This window comes from Accipiter gentilis, chromosome 1 (assembly GCF_929443795.1).
Source record: "Accipiter gentilis chromosome 1, bAccGen1.1, whole genome shotgun sequence".
NCBI lineage: Eukaryota > Metazoa > Chordata > Aves > Accipitriformes > Accipitridae > Astur > Astur gentilis.
The window spans coordinates 5,624,573-5,641,337 of record NC_064880.1 but is presented as its reverse complement, the minus strand read 5'-3'; the positions used below and the strand labels follow the sequence as shown (position 1 = coordinate 5,641,337).

The 16,765-nt window shown below is 42.7% G+C and overlaps 1 protein-coding gene across 1 annotated transcript in view; it reads right to left on the bottom strand.

Annotated features, from left to right (window-relative positions):
* PEX14 (peroxisomal biogenesis factor 14) overlaps window positions 1-16,750 on the bottom strand; it is a 79,448-nt gene extending 62,698 nt beyond the window's left edge. The window contains exons 1-2 of the mRNA XM_049806081.1: window positions 16,630-16,750; window positions 9,322-9,369 (exon numbers count right to left, since the gene is read on the bottom strand). Coding sequence (XP_049662038.1) covers window positions 9,322-9,369; window positions 16,630-16,665 — 84 coding nt within the window. The 5' untranslated portion in view covers window positions 16,666-16,750. The remainder of the gene's footprint in view (window positions 1-9,321; window positions 9,370-16,629) is intronic.
* Window positions 16,751-16,765: the final 15 nt, after the last annotated feature.

Genomic DNA, 16,765 nt, shown 5'->3' with positions numbered 1-16,765 from the left:
TCTTTACTGGTCCCAGTGTCATTGCAAATAAAGACCATGTCAAGATTTAAACCATAATAATGGAAAGGCTATAAAGGTCCCTGCTATAATGTTTCCTCTGATATTCCCTTTCATAAATGCTCTCTTTATGTTGCATGCTTTGCAATAATACATGTAATGTTTGTGAACTAGCCCCGCTGGGGAAGCTGTATCATATGAAGCTTCAGAGAATACAACATCAGAGGCTAGACAATTCATTTACCAGTTCCTCAACTTTTGTTAGCTGCACCTATCTTCTTCAAGAGAATGCAACAAACATGAGGAGACAAGTAATCTAAAGCAACCTCCAAATAATGTTTAGCTGGAAACAGATCTGTATCTACCAACACATGGACCTGCAGCATGGAGTTACCTCTTCCTCCAATGCAATACCTTTCTGGGTAAGACTAAAAGCCTCTTCCCAGATCCTACACCTATAAGCAAGATCCCCGAACTTGTTCACAGCTATGCCAATCGGATCAATAGCATCCTGAGCTTCCTCTTGGCAGAGACAGTGAAGAACATCAGTGCCTAGAGTATCTGACAACAGATCCCTGCCAGCACCAGAGGTGTGAGCCTCCTGATGGCAGTGCATAAACACATGAGCACAGGGTACTGGTTGCAACACCTCTTGCATTTGCATGTGCATAGCAAGACCCATTCACTTCAGGTAACACACTAGGCTGCATGAAGCTCAGCTCTGCCTTCCCAGAAGGAATGACCATTAACAGCAGCCTGAGACACCGGCATGCCTGGCAAGAGAAGTATAGAGAAGAACACCACCTCTATAAGAATTTAGGGTTAAACTGGAATCCCATGGGGCTTTAGTGCTGAATTTCCCAAGGGACCTGATACCACTACTTTGAAGCATACTGGGTGCTTGGCAGCTGACCATTAGAGTAAGAAGTAAGTCCATTTCTACAGGATTGTGGCAATCCAATGTTGAGAAAGGGGTTGTCAAGTATATAATGTCGGGGGGGGGGGGGGGGGGGCACACGGGCTCGTCTCAGTCTTGACTGTAATTCTCAATCACTGCACAGAAAGTATTTATATCCTGTTGGCAGCATGTGTAACCAATGCGACTCTTCGTGTCAGAGCTGTCAATTACGGGCTTGACTTATGAGGAAAGATTAAATGAGCTAAATATGTAGAGCTTGGCTAAGAGACCAGGATGGGGGTGGGGGAAAGGAGAAATTATGTGATAACTGTCTGCAAACATCTGAAGGGTGCAGACGCTTAAGGAGGAAAGGAATCACTTAGGGTGGCACACAAAACAAACAGGAGAAGCAAGCTGGAAGGAAGACACAGGAAATTCTCGCTGTGTACCAGGGAAACTCCATTCCAGCAAGATGTACTCTGCTGTAAAATTGTATCCCAAGGAATACCATCATTCAGGCCATTCAGATGCTTGACAAAACACTAGGAAGTTCACAGCAGAGGAAAATCCTGCTCTGACCAAAAGATAACAGATAATGTAAAAACATGGGGCATATTGTGAGTGTGGCTGATGATATGAAGCTCTCTCTCCTGCTTCTCTCCAGCTGTAAAATTCTTTTACTAAAAAACTATGTATATTTTCATTGTTACTTTTCCAGAAAGGCAATTGTCAAAGTAGCAGTGGTGTGTTATGGGATCACAAGTGGGAAGAGGACATGGTCTGTACAATTATAACAAGAAGCGCTATGTAATAAACATGCCTACAAAACCAAAACAAAAAAACCCCCAAACTATTAAGATGTTTGGAAGGATTTGCAATGTAAGTGACATAGGGAAAAATACAAGAAACATGAAAAGCAGGGAAAGTCTATTCTCGAGTAAGTTGGTTAGGAACTCCAAATCCAAGAATTATACTAACTCTCAACCTCCTAGTTTGGCAAATCATGATTCTGAAGGCGCTGGCATCAGAAGTATCTGAAGGATGTACTCCTGTGCATCAAAGTTGATGAAAGTTCTTTCAAGTTCTTGAATAACCGATTCTGCCTTCTGTGCCCCAGCTACCTTACTTTCAATGTCATAAAGATGCAACATACCTTTTGCTCTAAGGCCCAACAAAGATGCCATAGACATTGCAAATTTTTTCTTATGGCATGATCTCCCAGGTAAAAGTAGGAAGAAGCCAAGAAGCAAAGAAAGATATCACATGTAGGCAGTTATAATCTTGTAAGAATCACTAGCTGTCACTAGACTCTTTTTGATTGCAGTAACAATGACACAGGCAGCATCTGGATATGTGCAAAAGAAGTCAAACCGCTCAGTGGTGTCAGAGGTAAGACAGGAATTAAGAATCTCTAGCAACACTTTCCAGATTAGGAATTTAATAATGCGGGGTCAAGAGGCACTCCAGAGGACAAGTCTCCTGCATAAAGTTATTTCAAGAAAGCTAAAAAGGCAGACACTCCTGTGAAGTTCTTAAGCTGGTCCCTCCTCTCCCTAAGCAGAAAGAACTGTGGGCAATTGCTGCCCTCTACAAGTTGTTCTGCACATAGCATATTTTCCACACACATGTAGCTGAAATGATACTATTATCTCACCTTGATCCCATAACCCATCATTACCAAAGTGCACACACTGTGCAGGCACCTCTTTGCTGTGTGCTGTCACCTGTTTGAAATTAATAGGTACCCTTTCCAACAGCTGGGATGCACACAGCAAAGTGCTCCCAATCTTTCTGAGCAGGCAAAGAGCTAGGCTGCCAACAAATACACAACAGCCAGCTGATAGCAAAGCAGGCCATGATCTGTAAGAAACTGTTTGTAGGCATAGCATGTTTAGACCTCCAAAACATCATGTGAACATAAACGAAAAAATTAAATTAATTTTTCTCAGGGGGAAAATATCAAGTAATGTTAAGTATTTCCTAACTGTGTGCCAGTGTTTTTTTCCAATGTCACAAAGCACTGTAGCTTCCATTTTACCTTTAGTGAGAGATCTGGGATCTCTGGAAGTCAAATCATACCCAACATTAAAAAAAGACTCTAAGCTAACTCCTAGTACTTCAATTTCCTTGCACGTTTTGTAAAGAACAACTTAGAGCATTACAACTATTTTAAAACCATCTTAAAAATCTTCTGATCAGTAATGTTGGTTTGTCTGAAAAGCAAGTAGAAATTGCATTCAGAGCTCTCTTCTGCACAAGTGCACAGAAAAGACTGTAAGCTGCTAACTCACCAGACTGTTAGTAATAGAAAATTACTGTACCTATCCTAGTTGTTATGCTGCCTCACCCACCGGCTCTAGTGTCATTTAACCTGTAAGCTCTTAGGGATAGGTAAAGCCATTATTACATTCTGTACAGTCTGATAGGGTTTTAACCTGCTTTGGCCTGTAACTACTGCAAGTTTCTAGCTTTCATAGATTCACTTATAATGCTACAACAGAAGTTATATCCCAAACTATTATAGTCCACCCTCTTTTAAAATCGGGATTTAAAGGAATTCCAAGAAAACTTTCCCATTGACTTCAGATGGGCAATTTAACTTGATGTGACAGTGTTCCTTTAACTATGCTCAGTAAGTAAATTTGCATCTGCGTGCCTTGCACATATTAATATATTTGTCTAAATCAACAGAGTAAAAGGAATGGACAGATTAAGTGAGTACATTTTGCATGAACAACAAGAGAAGTCAATGAACATACAGAAGTAAGAAACAAAACCAGGCAAAAACCCAATAATCTCAAATTTATCAGAAGGTCAAACACAACAGAGGTCTGCTTAGTAAATCATAGAACTCTCTTTGCAGCAAACCAAAGGATATTGTGTAAGGCAGTCACACACCTCTGGCTCCCTGTTCCTGACCAAATAAAACCAAAATTTGCACAGCAATTGCCCTCCACAGCCTAATGGAATTATTGTCCAGCACTGGGAATCCACAGCAACACATTCAGGACCTCCCCAAACAAACCAAAGCATTATCACACCACTAGGGTTACTGCCTGTACAGGAGGTCACAAAGCTGATAGTCTCTCTTTCTCTCCTGCTGACAGTGGTAAATTACCCTGACTAATGTTTCGCTGGGGGCTGTAAGTTAGTTGCCTACTGACTCTGGCTGTCTGGAAATCCCCTCTGGATAGATTTACTTTTAGAGAATCATTCAGTGTAGGCCACCACTTCGAATAAACCCATTGTGGCAGACTGAAAATTTGTACAGTAAACAGGTATTAATCTTGTCTTAAACAATAAAGGCTGGGAAAATGGAAAGCAAAAATGTACAGTACACTCTAGTCCCTCTAGTCCCTCACATCATTTCTGGAAACAAAAGTCCCTCTGAAAAAAATCATGTTTTTCTACAAATCTAGACTAGGACCTTTGAACTTCGAAAGAAAGGATAAGGATACTACATGGTATCCCTTGTGCAAGAATGTGTTCCAGAAAACAAAGTATGAGGTTTTCAGTGAAAATACCATTCTTGTCTTCATTTCAAACAACACTTTCAGGCAAAGGAGAATCTGCAAAAAATTTCCACGAATCTCATTTTCTGTAGGGTTTATCAGCAGAAAGAGCATCCACTACTTCATAAGAAGAAGAAAGACACGGATTCTCAACGTGCCTAAAGATTTGTTCATAAAAAGTGCATTCTGAGTACTCTTAACTAACAATAGCCCCAACAAGCTCTCTCAAATCTTATGACACACTTCTATAACCTTTCCTCATTCCCACTCATGGTTTTGTTCACATGGTAAAGACAATGGTATTGTTAGTGTTAGGCTCTGTCAACTTCCAATTACACCAGTTAGAGCTAAAACTAGTCAAACTTAAAGTCTCAATTGTGAAGCTCCTTCCTCAGAAATCTAAATGAAATTGTCTTTAACCACAGTCTACTTAAGAGGAAGCTTAACAGAATAGATAAGGTTTAAAAGAAGGCAACGAAACAGAGAAGATCTAATAATTCTGTTGTCTGTCACTGAATGCTAAGCACCCAAATCCAGGCAGCTGAGAAAAGGGTAACTGTCCAGTTTCAAAAGTTTATCCATTATAAACACATATCACAAATTTTACAGGTTTACTTCAAAGGAAACCTAGCAACTGAGCATAAAAAAACACAGAGGAACTAAATATGCCCATAACCAAGCCCAAATCACGGCTTCAATTTGAGATCTCAACTGGTGGTTCAGGAAAGCAAAGACGGATACAAACAACAAATGTGTTCAGCATGGACATACAGACTGATGCAACTTTGTGCCTGTGGATGTGATGGATCTAGAAACATCAAGTCTTTTTTTCTGCTCTCCATTTTTTTCATTATTCCTCAATCACCAGACAAGTAGTCAAAACCAGAAAAAGGATGAACTAAAGAAGTAGCAGTATACCACAATCACTTTTCTAAAAAGTATTACACATGCAAGGCTAGAGGCTTTTCCAAAGACATAAAAGTGGCAGAATGAAGCCCCTGAAATAGAAATCACCTCATTTACCAGGCCAACAGTCTAGGTCTCACATCTATGCCACCAACTTGCTGGATGAACCTGGCTAAACAGTTAACCTGTATATCTCAATTAGCTTTTCTAGAAAATGGAGATAACACAGACATACTCCCTAAACACAACTTATGTCTGCAGTGTACCCTATGACGTTTGCACAAAAAGTGGTGTTAAAAGCATTCTGGCCATTATCATGACCCTTAAAAATTTCAAAATCATTTTAACAAAGGGTGGGGAAAAGCCATGAGGGCTCCAGCACATCCCAACAAACTCTACATTAATTGCTATAGAGGCAGCAGTAATTCTTGTAACCTTGTACCTTTCAACAGCCTGTAAAAAGGGAATAAAATGTCCATATTTCAGTGCTAACTGCTATCATCTGCAGCCACAAACAGAAAGAAACAGCACATGCTAAAAATAAAAGAAGAAAAGTTAAATAATCCTGCAAAAGAAAATACCCTGTTCCTCATACCATGATCCAGGGATTTTGTAACTTAGTGAGAATCCACGGGACTGTTTTACATTTACAACCAGCACTTTTATATTTACAACTAGTACTTCTTCCAGCTATCAAGCACCAGCAAGGGAATGAGTAAGTTTTGTGGCAGGAAAAAAAAACCCCCAAACCAAACAACAAACAAGCAGTATGTGGAAAGGCCTCACTTTTAAGCTCTGCTTCCTTAGGTTCTTCCTGCAACCCAGGCTCATGTTAGAGGCTCGTATACGTATAACCTTCATAGCTGTAATTTAGACTGCAGCAGATTTGGCAGAAAGCAAAGGCCAACAGCAAACGTATTCAAGCTCTTGAAAACATCTCAAAAGGAGCATAGTATAGTTAAAAAGCTACAAGACACTGCTAGGGAGAGACACAACAAGCTAAAAAGAGAAGCAAAAAAGATGGAATAATTATACTAAAGAGAGAAATTCGATCAAAGAAGCAAAGATTCAAGAAGAAAAGGGGATTTCCTAATGCTTTAACCTCACAAAAAGGGGCTTTGTCCTATGTAGTTACATCTTTTGCACATCCCAGGGCTTTGCTCTGAGTGGCTGCAAAAAGACAAACCTATTCCAATTCCACAAGTGTTCAGAGGATTATCAGAGGTGGCTACACATACAAGCAGAAAGGGATGCAGCAGTGTTCACTGATAAGCTGGACTCAAGGAGAAGCTGATCCCGCACTGACGATGACAAACGTGGCTGTAAACAGCAGCAGAGCGAGATGCTGACACTCTGCTAACACAAGGTTACACTTCCCACTATGGAGCTACACGGCAAATTTTAATGGGCCAAGACCGACAGCTAGGGAAATGAGTGTCCGCTTTCTGCTGCAAAAATTATAGCTTCTCCCATCCCCCTCCAACTCATTCTCCACTGTCAGTACTATAACACAATGACCTCTTATTAGGGAGTATTTTTCAGTTGGGACAGTTTATTGTAAGGACACTGGATAACTCAAGGGATTAATGGCACGGACGTGGAGTCCCTTATCTCCAGTTTGGTAGTTCAAAACATCAAAAGTGGGTTGAAGAAAGAGCAATTAGGAGTCTGACATGAGTTTGTAGGGCTCCATTCTAGAGGCCTCAGTAAGGCCATAAACCTTAGCAAGGTATGCTCTGAAGACCCAAAGCACAGGACACAATATGATGTGTCAAACCGCATCTGCTACATGATCTTGCAGAACGCTGAAGTCCTCTTGCAGACAAATAAAAATCATTGCTTCTCCTAGACTCCTGTTGAAAGCAGCAGGCTGTGGGGGCACAGACTACATAGAAGACAGTGCCACTGAGCTCAGAGCAGAAGGTATTTAGCACCTTGCAGGATACAGTGCCCATTAGAATCACAAATACAATACAAAAACAGTTTGAGTCTATAATGACATCTGCTGATGCAATGCAAGATGTTTTAATTCTATTGCTTTCTTGCACTTGTGCATAACATCATTGACATGTTCTGAACAGGTCTCAGTCCTGTGAACCACTGAGTACTTTCAGTCACCAATTAAGTCAAAAAAAGTGAGGGGGTACAGAGCAGAATTTGGTCATGAGAGTCTTTTCTCCCTCCTCTGGATTCTGCAGGTCTTCTTCAACAGCTTAACACCAAATTTGAAGTCAGCAACGATATGCCTGAGAACATGGCTTTCCCATACAGACCCATTTGTTGGATTCATGCCACAGTTTGTTCTGGTGTTTCCGTAAACATTTTTGTGACATGGTGCCGTGTGCCTACAAGTCTGCTTTATGGACTGAGATCTATTGCATGCATTAGAAGGCAGCATGCACGATCCTGGCTACAGAGAAGCCACAGTAGTGTGGTGGAAGTTAGGTCATCTGGCTCACAGAACTGAACTGCTCATTTAATAAGGCTTCTGCAGATACTCAGCTGGAAGCAATAATGACTCCTAAGCAAACGTGACAATGACTGTGAGAGTTCAATATATAAAAAAAATAATAATGAAAAAATAAGGAGAAAACCTCCACCTTTCAAAGGGCTTTAATTAGCCCACATGCAAGACTCACCATTGTGAGAGTAAAGTTTATGTTGGGAGTTCTTTAAACATGTAAATATTTTTATGTGGTAGGAAAATACACCTCTACAGAAAGATACACAACTGCTATGTGCTTCTTCTGTTGGATATACAGTAAGAAATTAATTAAATCAAAGGTAATGTTAGAATCTGCCTTGAGAAAGAGAACAAGCTGTTGACCAGCACAGGCTGTGATGATCTGCCGCCTGCTATGACCTTCCTAAGGTGGGGGTTGGGGGGAAACGCAACACCAGAAAAACCAAACCACCAAATCCATCACAAAGTACATGGTGTCAATAACAACTTCAGGTAATCGCACATACAGATTCTATGCAATTAAGGGATGTCACGGTGCTACTAGACTAGAGAGATTTTCACCACGGAGCTTAACAGAATTCACGAACAGCCCTTTCATTAGATGCATTTTACTGACCCTTCCCAGTTCACAGTCTTTACTCACATCTCCCTCCTTTAAAAATCATCTCCTGGGTTCTCCAGAGAAGAGTTACAAGGCAAAAATACTTTGATGTGGCCAGTGCCACACCATTATGGAAAGTACTTGAGTCTTCTCACTGCAAACAGCTTGTATTCACTATGATCACCAAAAGAAAGCTAGAAAAGAAATTCAATTAGAGATTTATATGTTTAGGACAATAACACGGGCTAAGAATTTTGGCAAGGTTTTGACTGAGTTATAGATGGCTGAAGAGGAAGGAAAAAAAGAAAAAGAAGGTTGTAAAAAAAAAAAATATATACTGCAGCTCCAGAGAGGGGTGGCTCACTTCCCACTCTGCGTCACCATAAAAAAGAAAACAAACCAGGGTTCACTTAGTTGTCCTCATACACAAAAAATCCCAGAGCTCTTTCCAAAACGCTTCTAGAGTGAAAACATTGGATCACAAGCACTGCCAGCTGCCAGACAATTCTAAGCTCACTCTGAGTGCATCTGAATATAAAGACAGCTTGAATGAGGTCTCTGAGCAGCAGAGGCTTTTTTTATTAGACAATAGCAATAAGAATCTCAGTTTAAATTATGTTGCACAGGTCTTTCTTCAGACTCTTTACTAAATAAGCACTGATCAAGAGCATACATTGCATACACTTAGGACAGGCAGTCCATGCTCAAGGACAACTCTGTGGCCTAGGTGACCCATGTCTAACCCCAGAAAGACAGGAGGCTATGGTTACAGGTCAGAATTCACAGGTCAACAGCAGGGCAACATAAGGGAGTTTACACCTTTTTCACAAAGCACTAGTTCCTTAGAAAAGCAAAACAATGGATGCAAAATGATGCAGCAAAGATAACTCATGTATGTTATATTCTCAGCAAGAAATTATATGCCGCTTCTTGAAGAACTTACCAGAGGCTCCCGAGATACTGCATTTTCAGTTGCAGGGCAGGAGCCAGCCTGTAAAGCAAAGAGAAGAGTGATGTTACATTGCCACCTCATGGACACAATTAGAAATACTTGTCTGTTAGGACCACTCTTCCTATGGGCAGGATTTAGGCAAACACGCTTGTTTCTGCTATCAGTAGCTGTTCTGTGATGGACTGAAGACAAAAAGGTCAGAATCACAGAAAAAAATTAGGTCCAGCAGTCCCCATTTAAGACAACAGAATTCACAGAATCTGCAGAACTTGCTTTAGGGAGCCGGCAGTTAAGAGCCAGAGAGACCACTGAGAGGTGTCATGCACAAAATGTTCACCCTAACTCAAATTCTGAAATACATGGTGCAGTGAACAAACACAGCATGAAACTAGGACTCTTCTAAACTCTTGGTTGCAACATGGCATGGTATAAGACAGGACATTTTCATCATATATGAAATGAGGATAATAACTTGCCTGTCTCAAAGGGACCTGATGAGTACTTGACATCCGCAAAGAATTCTGCAATACTGAAGGGAAGAAATGCTGCAGAAGCCCAAAGTTCTGCTATTGAAGTGGATGCAAAAGTACCTCATTCTGATTCCATGGTTCACTTTCTCCTCACTAGAAGGACTAAACTTGACACCAAGCTTCTCCCATTTACGCCATCCAGTAATACACCCTTTGTTTTCTGCACTACTCAAGATTTCAAAACAACTATGATTTAACTAAACCTCACAAAAAGTCACTCATCAAGAACAGGCATAGCATTTTAGCATAGTCCCATGTTTTACAGAATTACTCTCTGGCCTTTTCTTCACTGCAGAAAAAAAGCAGTTTGATCTCAGTATAACTAGCATATACCCTCTCTCCCAAGGTAGTGTCATGTAAGTTTTACCATAAAATAATCTTACGTTGGCCAACTATCTACTTTCAACTGCGATTCACATGATGTTAAGATGGTCTAAACTATATTGCCTTCACTGGGAGGGTTTTATCTTAGGAGAGGTGACACATATTGGTTACCTCAATGGTAAAAAAATGCAGTTTTATTAGTAATGAGGACAAATTTTGAGGCTCGGTTAGAAGAAAAGAGATCGTATTCATTGAGTATAGGGAAAGACAAAACTTTCAAGTGATAGCATAAAGGTCCTTAAGTGACTTTTTCCTCCAACTGTATTCATCACTTTTATGCAATATACCACACTTCCAAAGTATCTCCACATATTTTTCCCCCCATCTACAAAATATGCAAAAAAAAAAAAAAGATAAAAATAATTATTTACCACAAGAGGGTGCCAGAAACTCAAATATACTGCGACTCAGCTGCTTCCAGACATAATCATCATCAATGGAGCCCAGCCAGATCCCACAGCTAGGCAGTGATTCTCTAGAGAGGCCCTTAGGCTCTTCATGTGCAGCCATCGTCATTTTTGTTACTCCACTATATATCTGCAAAAATTTCAGCCACTAAGAATTCACTTGACATAACCACTGCAAATATCAGCTTCAACACCATACTGGAAGTCACACTGCCTGGTCTGTCTGTAGTGGAGACAATGCTATGTGATACCAAGAAAAGGGCACTTCTCTCTTCAACCTTGTCACTGGCTTCCCATTTTTGTATGCGTAGTATATCTGCTTTCAAATTTTTCATAGCTGGATTAAAGCAAAATAATGAATAGTCTCGAGATCCACCCACTCCTCAAAAAATATGGAAAACATATGAGAATCAACAGAAGAATATGGCTTGCATGGTTTATTAATAAGTTAACTGAACCTGTTTAGGTAAACTTATTTGGTGCATATGCTCTATTTTATTTCTTCAGCCAAACCCCAGGACTAACACAGGTCCCTTAATACGGCTAATACTCTAAAATACTGGGGCCTGATTCATAGTACACTGAAGTCAAAGAAAAGATTCTCATCAAATTCAGTTAGCACAGAGTCAGAACTGCTTAGAAGAGGCAGACAAAGAGCAGCATGGATAAAATTCCTGTTGAATACTTCAAAAAAGTACCTATAGCTGTTAATTACTATTTCCATGGAATTGTTCCACCAAGCCACTCGCGTTGTGTTCAGTTTTCTAAGAACATATGTATTTTGCTCTTCTGTAGCATGTTTCAAGGAAAATTCAAAGTGTCTTAACTACTCAAGCTGATGTTGAAAAGCAAAAATCTACGAATGTGTGGTGCAGACAGTAAAGTCACAAAGGAAGAAAGAAACCACCAGAGAATTCATATCCTCAGAAAATTCCCAGAGCATGCTAAGTACTAGAGCTTGTATGTTCTGCCTAAGGAGCTGCACTAGTATTTATGGACGGTCACTCCACACAAAATTTGGCCAACCTGGGAAACTCCCCAAAGAAGGATTGGAAATGAAGCCTAGGTTACTGTGAGAAAGCATTTATTATATTGACAGGTTAGAGTCTTGAACCTGAAGACAAGTACTCAAAAATTCTGACATATGCTGATACATAACCTGATGACACATATATGATTAGCTGGATAACTTATGGTACTTTTGACTGCATTGTCCAAAGCTATCATCATTTTAAAATAAGATCTGCGTTTTCCTTCCAGCAAGATTTCCAAGTACAAGTCACAGCATAACAGCAAGGAACTAGTCTTGTAACATAGGGGCTAGTAACCCTCCAGAACATGTTAGCTCCGAGACAAGCCAAGAAAGATTGCATCCCTTCCACACGATGGCTGTTCAATAGCCTGTATTTAATGAAAACAATGGTCATAACAGTCCAGAGACCACTTATCTTCACCATAAACCATCTTCTAAGGCAGAGAATCCAGAGGCTTAACAGTCAAGAGCTACAGGCAAGTGGGGAGGAAAATTTACCTATATATTGACTAACAATGCAAATAGGGAATTAAGTCTCTGGAGCAACAAATCAGGGATCTTTCAACACTTTTGAAATTTGCTTTAACTACTCCCTTACCTAAAGAAAAAATGCAGCTGGATGGTAGACTCGATCCAAAGTGGGCATAATGAAGCTTTAGAAAGAAAACAAGTAAGATTTTGGTGTTTGTACTCTGCTTGCTTTCCCCCTAAACCTCATGGAAGAATATCACCAAGTATAAAAGATGTTAGAACACCAATGCATTCTGTTCACCGTATCATCTCTCCTTTCTCAGTCTCTTACATTAAATTGATATGTTGCCTGTTGTTAGTATAGTGAGCCTTCCAGTGTTACAAAACAAACAAAAGAATCCCACATACAGAATCCACTGTGCCTATCCTACCCCAATGGCTGCACTACCATTTTGTTATGAAGTCAAATTCAGCCATTGGCTTTAACAATTTGAGCCTTTTACAACTCACACAGACCAGCTACATATTGACTTCTGGGCTACAGGATTCTCAGCTTCTGCACGTAATTGTACAGACAATTAGGTAACATTTTGTGTCCCAAACTAAGCAGCATGGAAAAATTTAGACATATTTATCTAAACCAACAACACTACTGTCAATTAATGTTAAAGAACTTCAATTTCTCTCACACCACTGGGATTTACAGGAATGCCGGAGGACTAGGCTGCTGGCTGGCTGAGCCAAGAAGACTCACCAAATATACTGCTAAAGTATTCAGCATCAAAGAAATACTGACAGCCAAGAAAAATCGGAAATCAGTTATTCTGCTCACAAGCTATACCACATTTTGCTCTTCCATTTCTTTTACTATAAGGAATAGTAACAGAGAGACAGGGTCTTTTCTTCTGTTTATTTTTTAGTAAAGACATTGCTAAAGGCCCAAGGAACATGATTTCTAAACAAACCCATATATTTTAAAATCTCTGGTAGAAATGTTTATTGCCTTTAGAATATAATTCTATATGTAAATGATTTCATTTGAGCTGCAACACTCCCCCCTCCCCACAATGCTTGAGGCAGTATATTAATTCATGAGAATGAGAAAATTAAACTAAGAAAAACAGATAATAAGCCAAAAGATATCTGACACTCCCTTTTCAGCATCTAAACTAACTAGATTTGTAATAGAAAACATGATAGGACCCAAACATAAACATGTTAAGCAAGGCAGTGCTACTACTAATAGCCTTATGTTGAATGCTTGGCAATAAATAATCATCATCAGTGGTAGAAAGTAAGTATTTTTTTAAATTCTCTAAACGTTCAGTGTGCAATGGGGACAACTTTTTACATGCACTGATAACAGTGTCAAAACTGCAGAGGTTGCATGAGAGAAGTGGCATTTACATTCTGCTAGACTAATAAAGGTATTTTCATTGTTTTCTTTTATTCCAAAATTGTCTCCTCAAGAATTCATCTACTGTGCTATATATTCTTCAATTACACCCCTTTCTTCCAACCAAAGCTGCAAGAGTCTCTCAAATCCCATCCAAGACAACAGAATTTGAGAGCACTGAACACTGCTCAGCTAGCGTTCTGGATGAGGAATGTGCAGCCAGTGCAAGACACATACTAGATGGTGAAGATGGGGGTATCTGTCATCAACAGGCACCAACAGCCTTGGACAGACAGAACAACCCTTCTGTCTCCACACAAGCACACAATGTGGGGAAGGAGAAAAGTCAATACACAAACAGGGCTGTTCCTGGTGTGTGCATGGAAGGGGTAAATGTTAGTGTGGCTACCCTCTGGCTGAACTTGAGCATTACCTCACATACCTGAAGCAAGGCAGACCACCAGAGCTGCCCTTTAAACAAACTCTGCCACTAATGAAGTCATGACAGGCCAGGAGCCAACAGGAGCACAACTAATTTGTTATTGCTTGAGAATCCAGCATTTCTGCATACAATGTGACAGAATCCAGCAGGGGAGCAGTTAATTGACCATTTTCACCCACAGTGGCTTCAGAACACCTCTTTCCTCAGAGGAGCTGATGCAGAATACTCTCTCTGCGATGAAAAGTTAACTCTGCAGCCTGGGTATTCTGCCTTACCTCAGCTTCTTCCTGATTTAGACAGCAGCACAAGCATTAACTCCATTATGTTCTTTACAGGCAATGCTTGAAAAACTCTCCATGTTACACATAAGGCAAGAGTTACCGTTCCCATTTTTCACTATGGAGACAGCGACAGAGTGACTTTCTTCATGTCCTTAATTTTAAAACCCAGAGGGTGCTCTGGCTACATTTACGAGGCCCATTAAAAAGCAAGACTTTTCCATTTCCAAGCATCAAGCCTTCTTTTGAGGTAAAGCCACACTAAATAAATGTTAAAAAAAAAAAGGGGGTGCAATGAGAGGATACTATATCCAAGCACAAGAGAACATGAATGTTTCTCAGCCAACCACATCTGTCAATTAACCAGATTTTTCTCAGAAACCTCCAGTCAACAGCCTTGTAGACTGCCCAAGTGGCTTATGGACCAGTCGCAGGTTGTTTCAGGTTTCCTTGTTCTGAAAGCACTTGCTCAAAGCATGAGGAATGGACTGTAATGCCTGCACCTCAAACTACGACTGATGAAAGCACACAGCCGATCCAAAACTGCCCAGCAAAATTACCGTGAGTTTGGTAACTTGGCCTTTCACAGCCTAGGAAGAAATTTGTGCTGGTTAGTCAGAGTATGAATTTTATGTAATTTATTTCTATTTCAGTTTAGTTCAAAAATGTTCCCTACAAACTCAGCCTCCTCAGTCCAAAATAAAAGGATCAACAGCAAGGTTCAGAGTGATTTAGTCAAATGTGGATGGATTTGAATGATTGCACATAAAAGCATGTTTGGTGGCAGACTTTGCTCTATTTTCTTCCCCATTGCTGAAACAGCCAGACCTTTCATCTGCCACCTGCAGGAGGGCCCTCTGCAGCCACCTGAAGGATTTTACAAAATTCCATTGGTATCACATACTCAGGAGTCTGTCTGAGATACTGGTGAGATGAAAGAGCTGCCAGGAGGTCATGTGAGGTAGGTAGAGTTTGCAATGAAATACGTGTTACCCTGGATCATGAGCAAGCCAGTGCAAGTGACCGGAAACCTATGCTATATACATCTACATCGTACTTCCATTTTTCCCTCTGGCTCCCCCATTCATTTCAGGTGCCAGTTTAAAAATACCTTCATCTTTTAGTATGTTTCTTGAGCTAGTGAACTTACGCTTCTCTTTCACCCTCCCCATTCAGTTTTTGACAATGCTTATACTACGTCTATCATTGCTTTACCCTTTTATGCTGTTGGTTCAAGGACCTTTCTCTGTCACAGCTGCAAGGCAGAAACAACGTTTTGTCCAACTGGTACTCCACCTCATTTCAAAAGCCAGCTAACACATAAATTGCCTCTTTTCTCTCTGGCTGCGCTCCCACACCCACCCCCCGCCCCCCTTCAAGTGTTTTATTGCGTTTCACATATAGACCCTCACATGGAAACATGCTTAGGGGCCTGGCCTGAACAGCCCTTCCAATCAGAACCGCATTTGGCTGTTTGGTGAAGCGTGCCCCGTATCAGCTCATGCTACCACGCAGGGCAGGATGCCAAACTACACAACCGACTCCCCCGAGATGCGAATCTCTACCGGTGCGACCGGGCACGGGGGGGGTGAAAGCGATGCCCGAGACGCACCGAACTGCTACACAGAGCGTCCTGGCCCTCCCCAGCACAGAGTGTCACCTCGGCCGTGACGAGGCTCCACGGTTTCACCCGGGCACCACCAGCAGCAGTAGCCCCTCGCCGTTCCTCCCGCGCCGGGCCGGCCGCGGGCAGGCGGGAAACGGGGAGGCGGGGGAGGGGTAGCGGACGTGAGGACAACGCGCACCTCAGGGAGCCGCTGTCACCGGCCACCGCCTCCTCGCGGGGTCAGCGCTCCCGCGCCCCGCCGGTACCGCTGCTCTCGCCAGGCCGCCGGGGCTTCGGTGGCGACGGGCCCCACCGCGGCGGGGGCTGACGCGACCCGAGCCGCCCCGCCCCCCCCCTTCGCCAGTGACCGTTACGACAGGTGCGGAGGCGGCGCGCGAGCGGGCGGGCGGGCGGCGGTTGGCGGCGAGGCCGCGCGCGCCGGGGTGGGGGGTGGGGGGGAAGGAGCGGTGCTGGCCGGCGCCGCCGAGCGCGCGCCCCCCACCGCCGGCCGCGGCGGGAGGAGGAGGAGGAGGAGGAGGAGGAGGCGGCGGCGGCGGCGGCGGCGGCGGGGGGGGGTGGGGGGGCAAGGAGGGGAGGGGGAGGTAAGCAGAGGCGCGGCGCCCTCCCCTCGCCCCCTCGCCCGCTCCCCCGCGGAGGCGGCTGCGGCGGCGGCGCCCTCGCCCCACCCCGCCCCGCCCGTCCCCTGCCGTCCCCTGCCCGAGCCGAGCGGGCAGAGCGCCGGCCCCGTCTACCTGGCTGGGCTGCTCCGCTTGCTCCGAGGAGGCCATCTTCCCAGGCCCGGCTAATCCATCCCCGCCCAACCGATGGAACGCCCTCACCGCCGTTCCCTCGCGCCCTGCGCGGCCTCACCGGCTCGCGCTTGCAGGC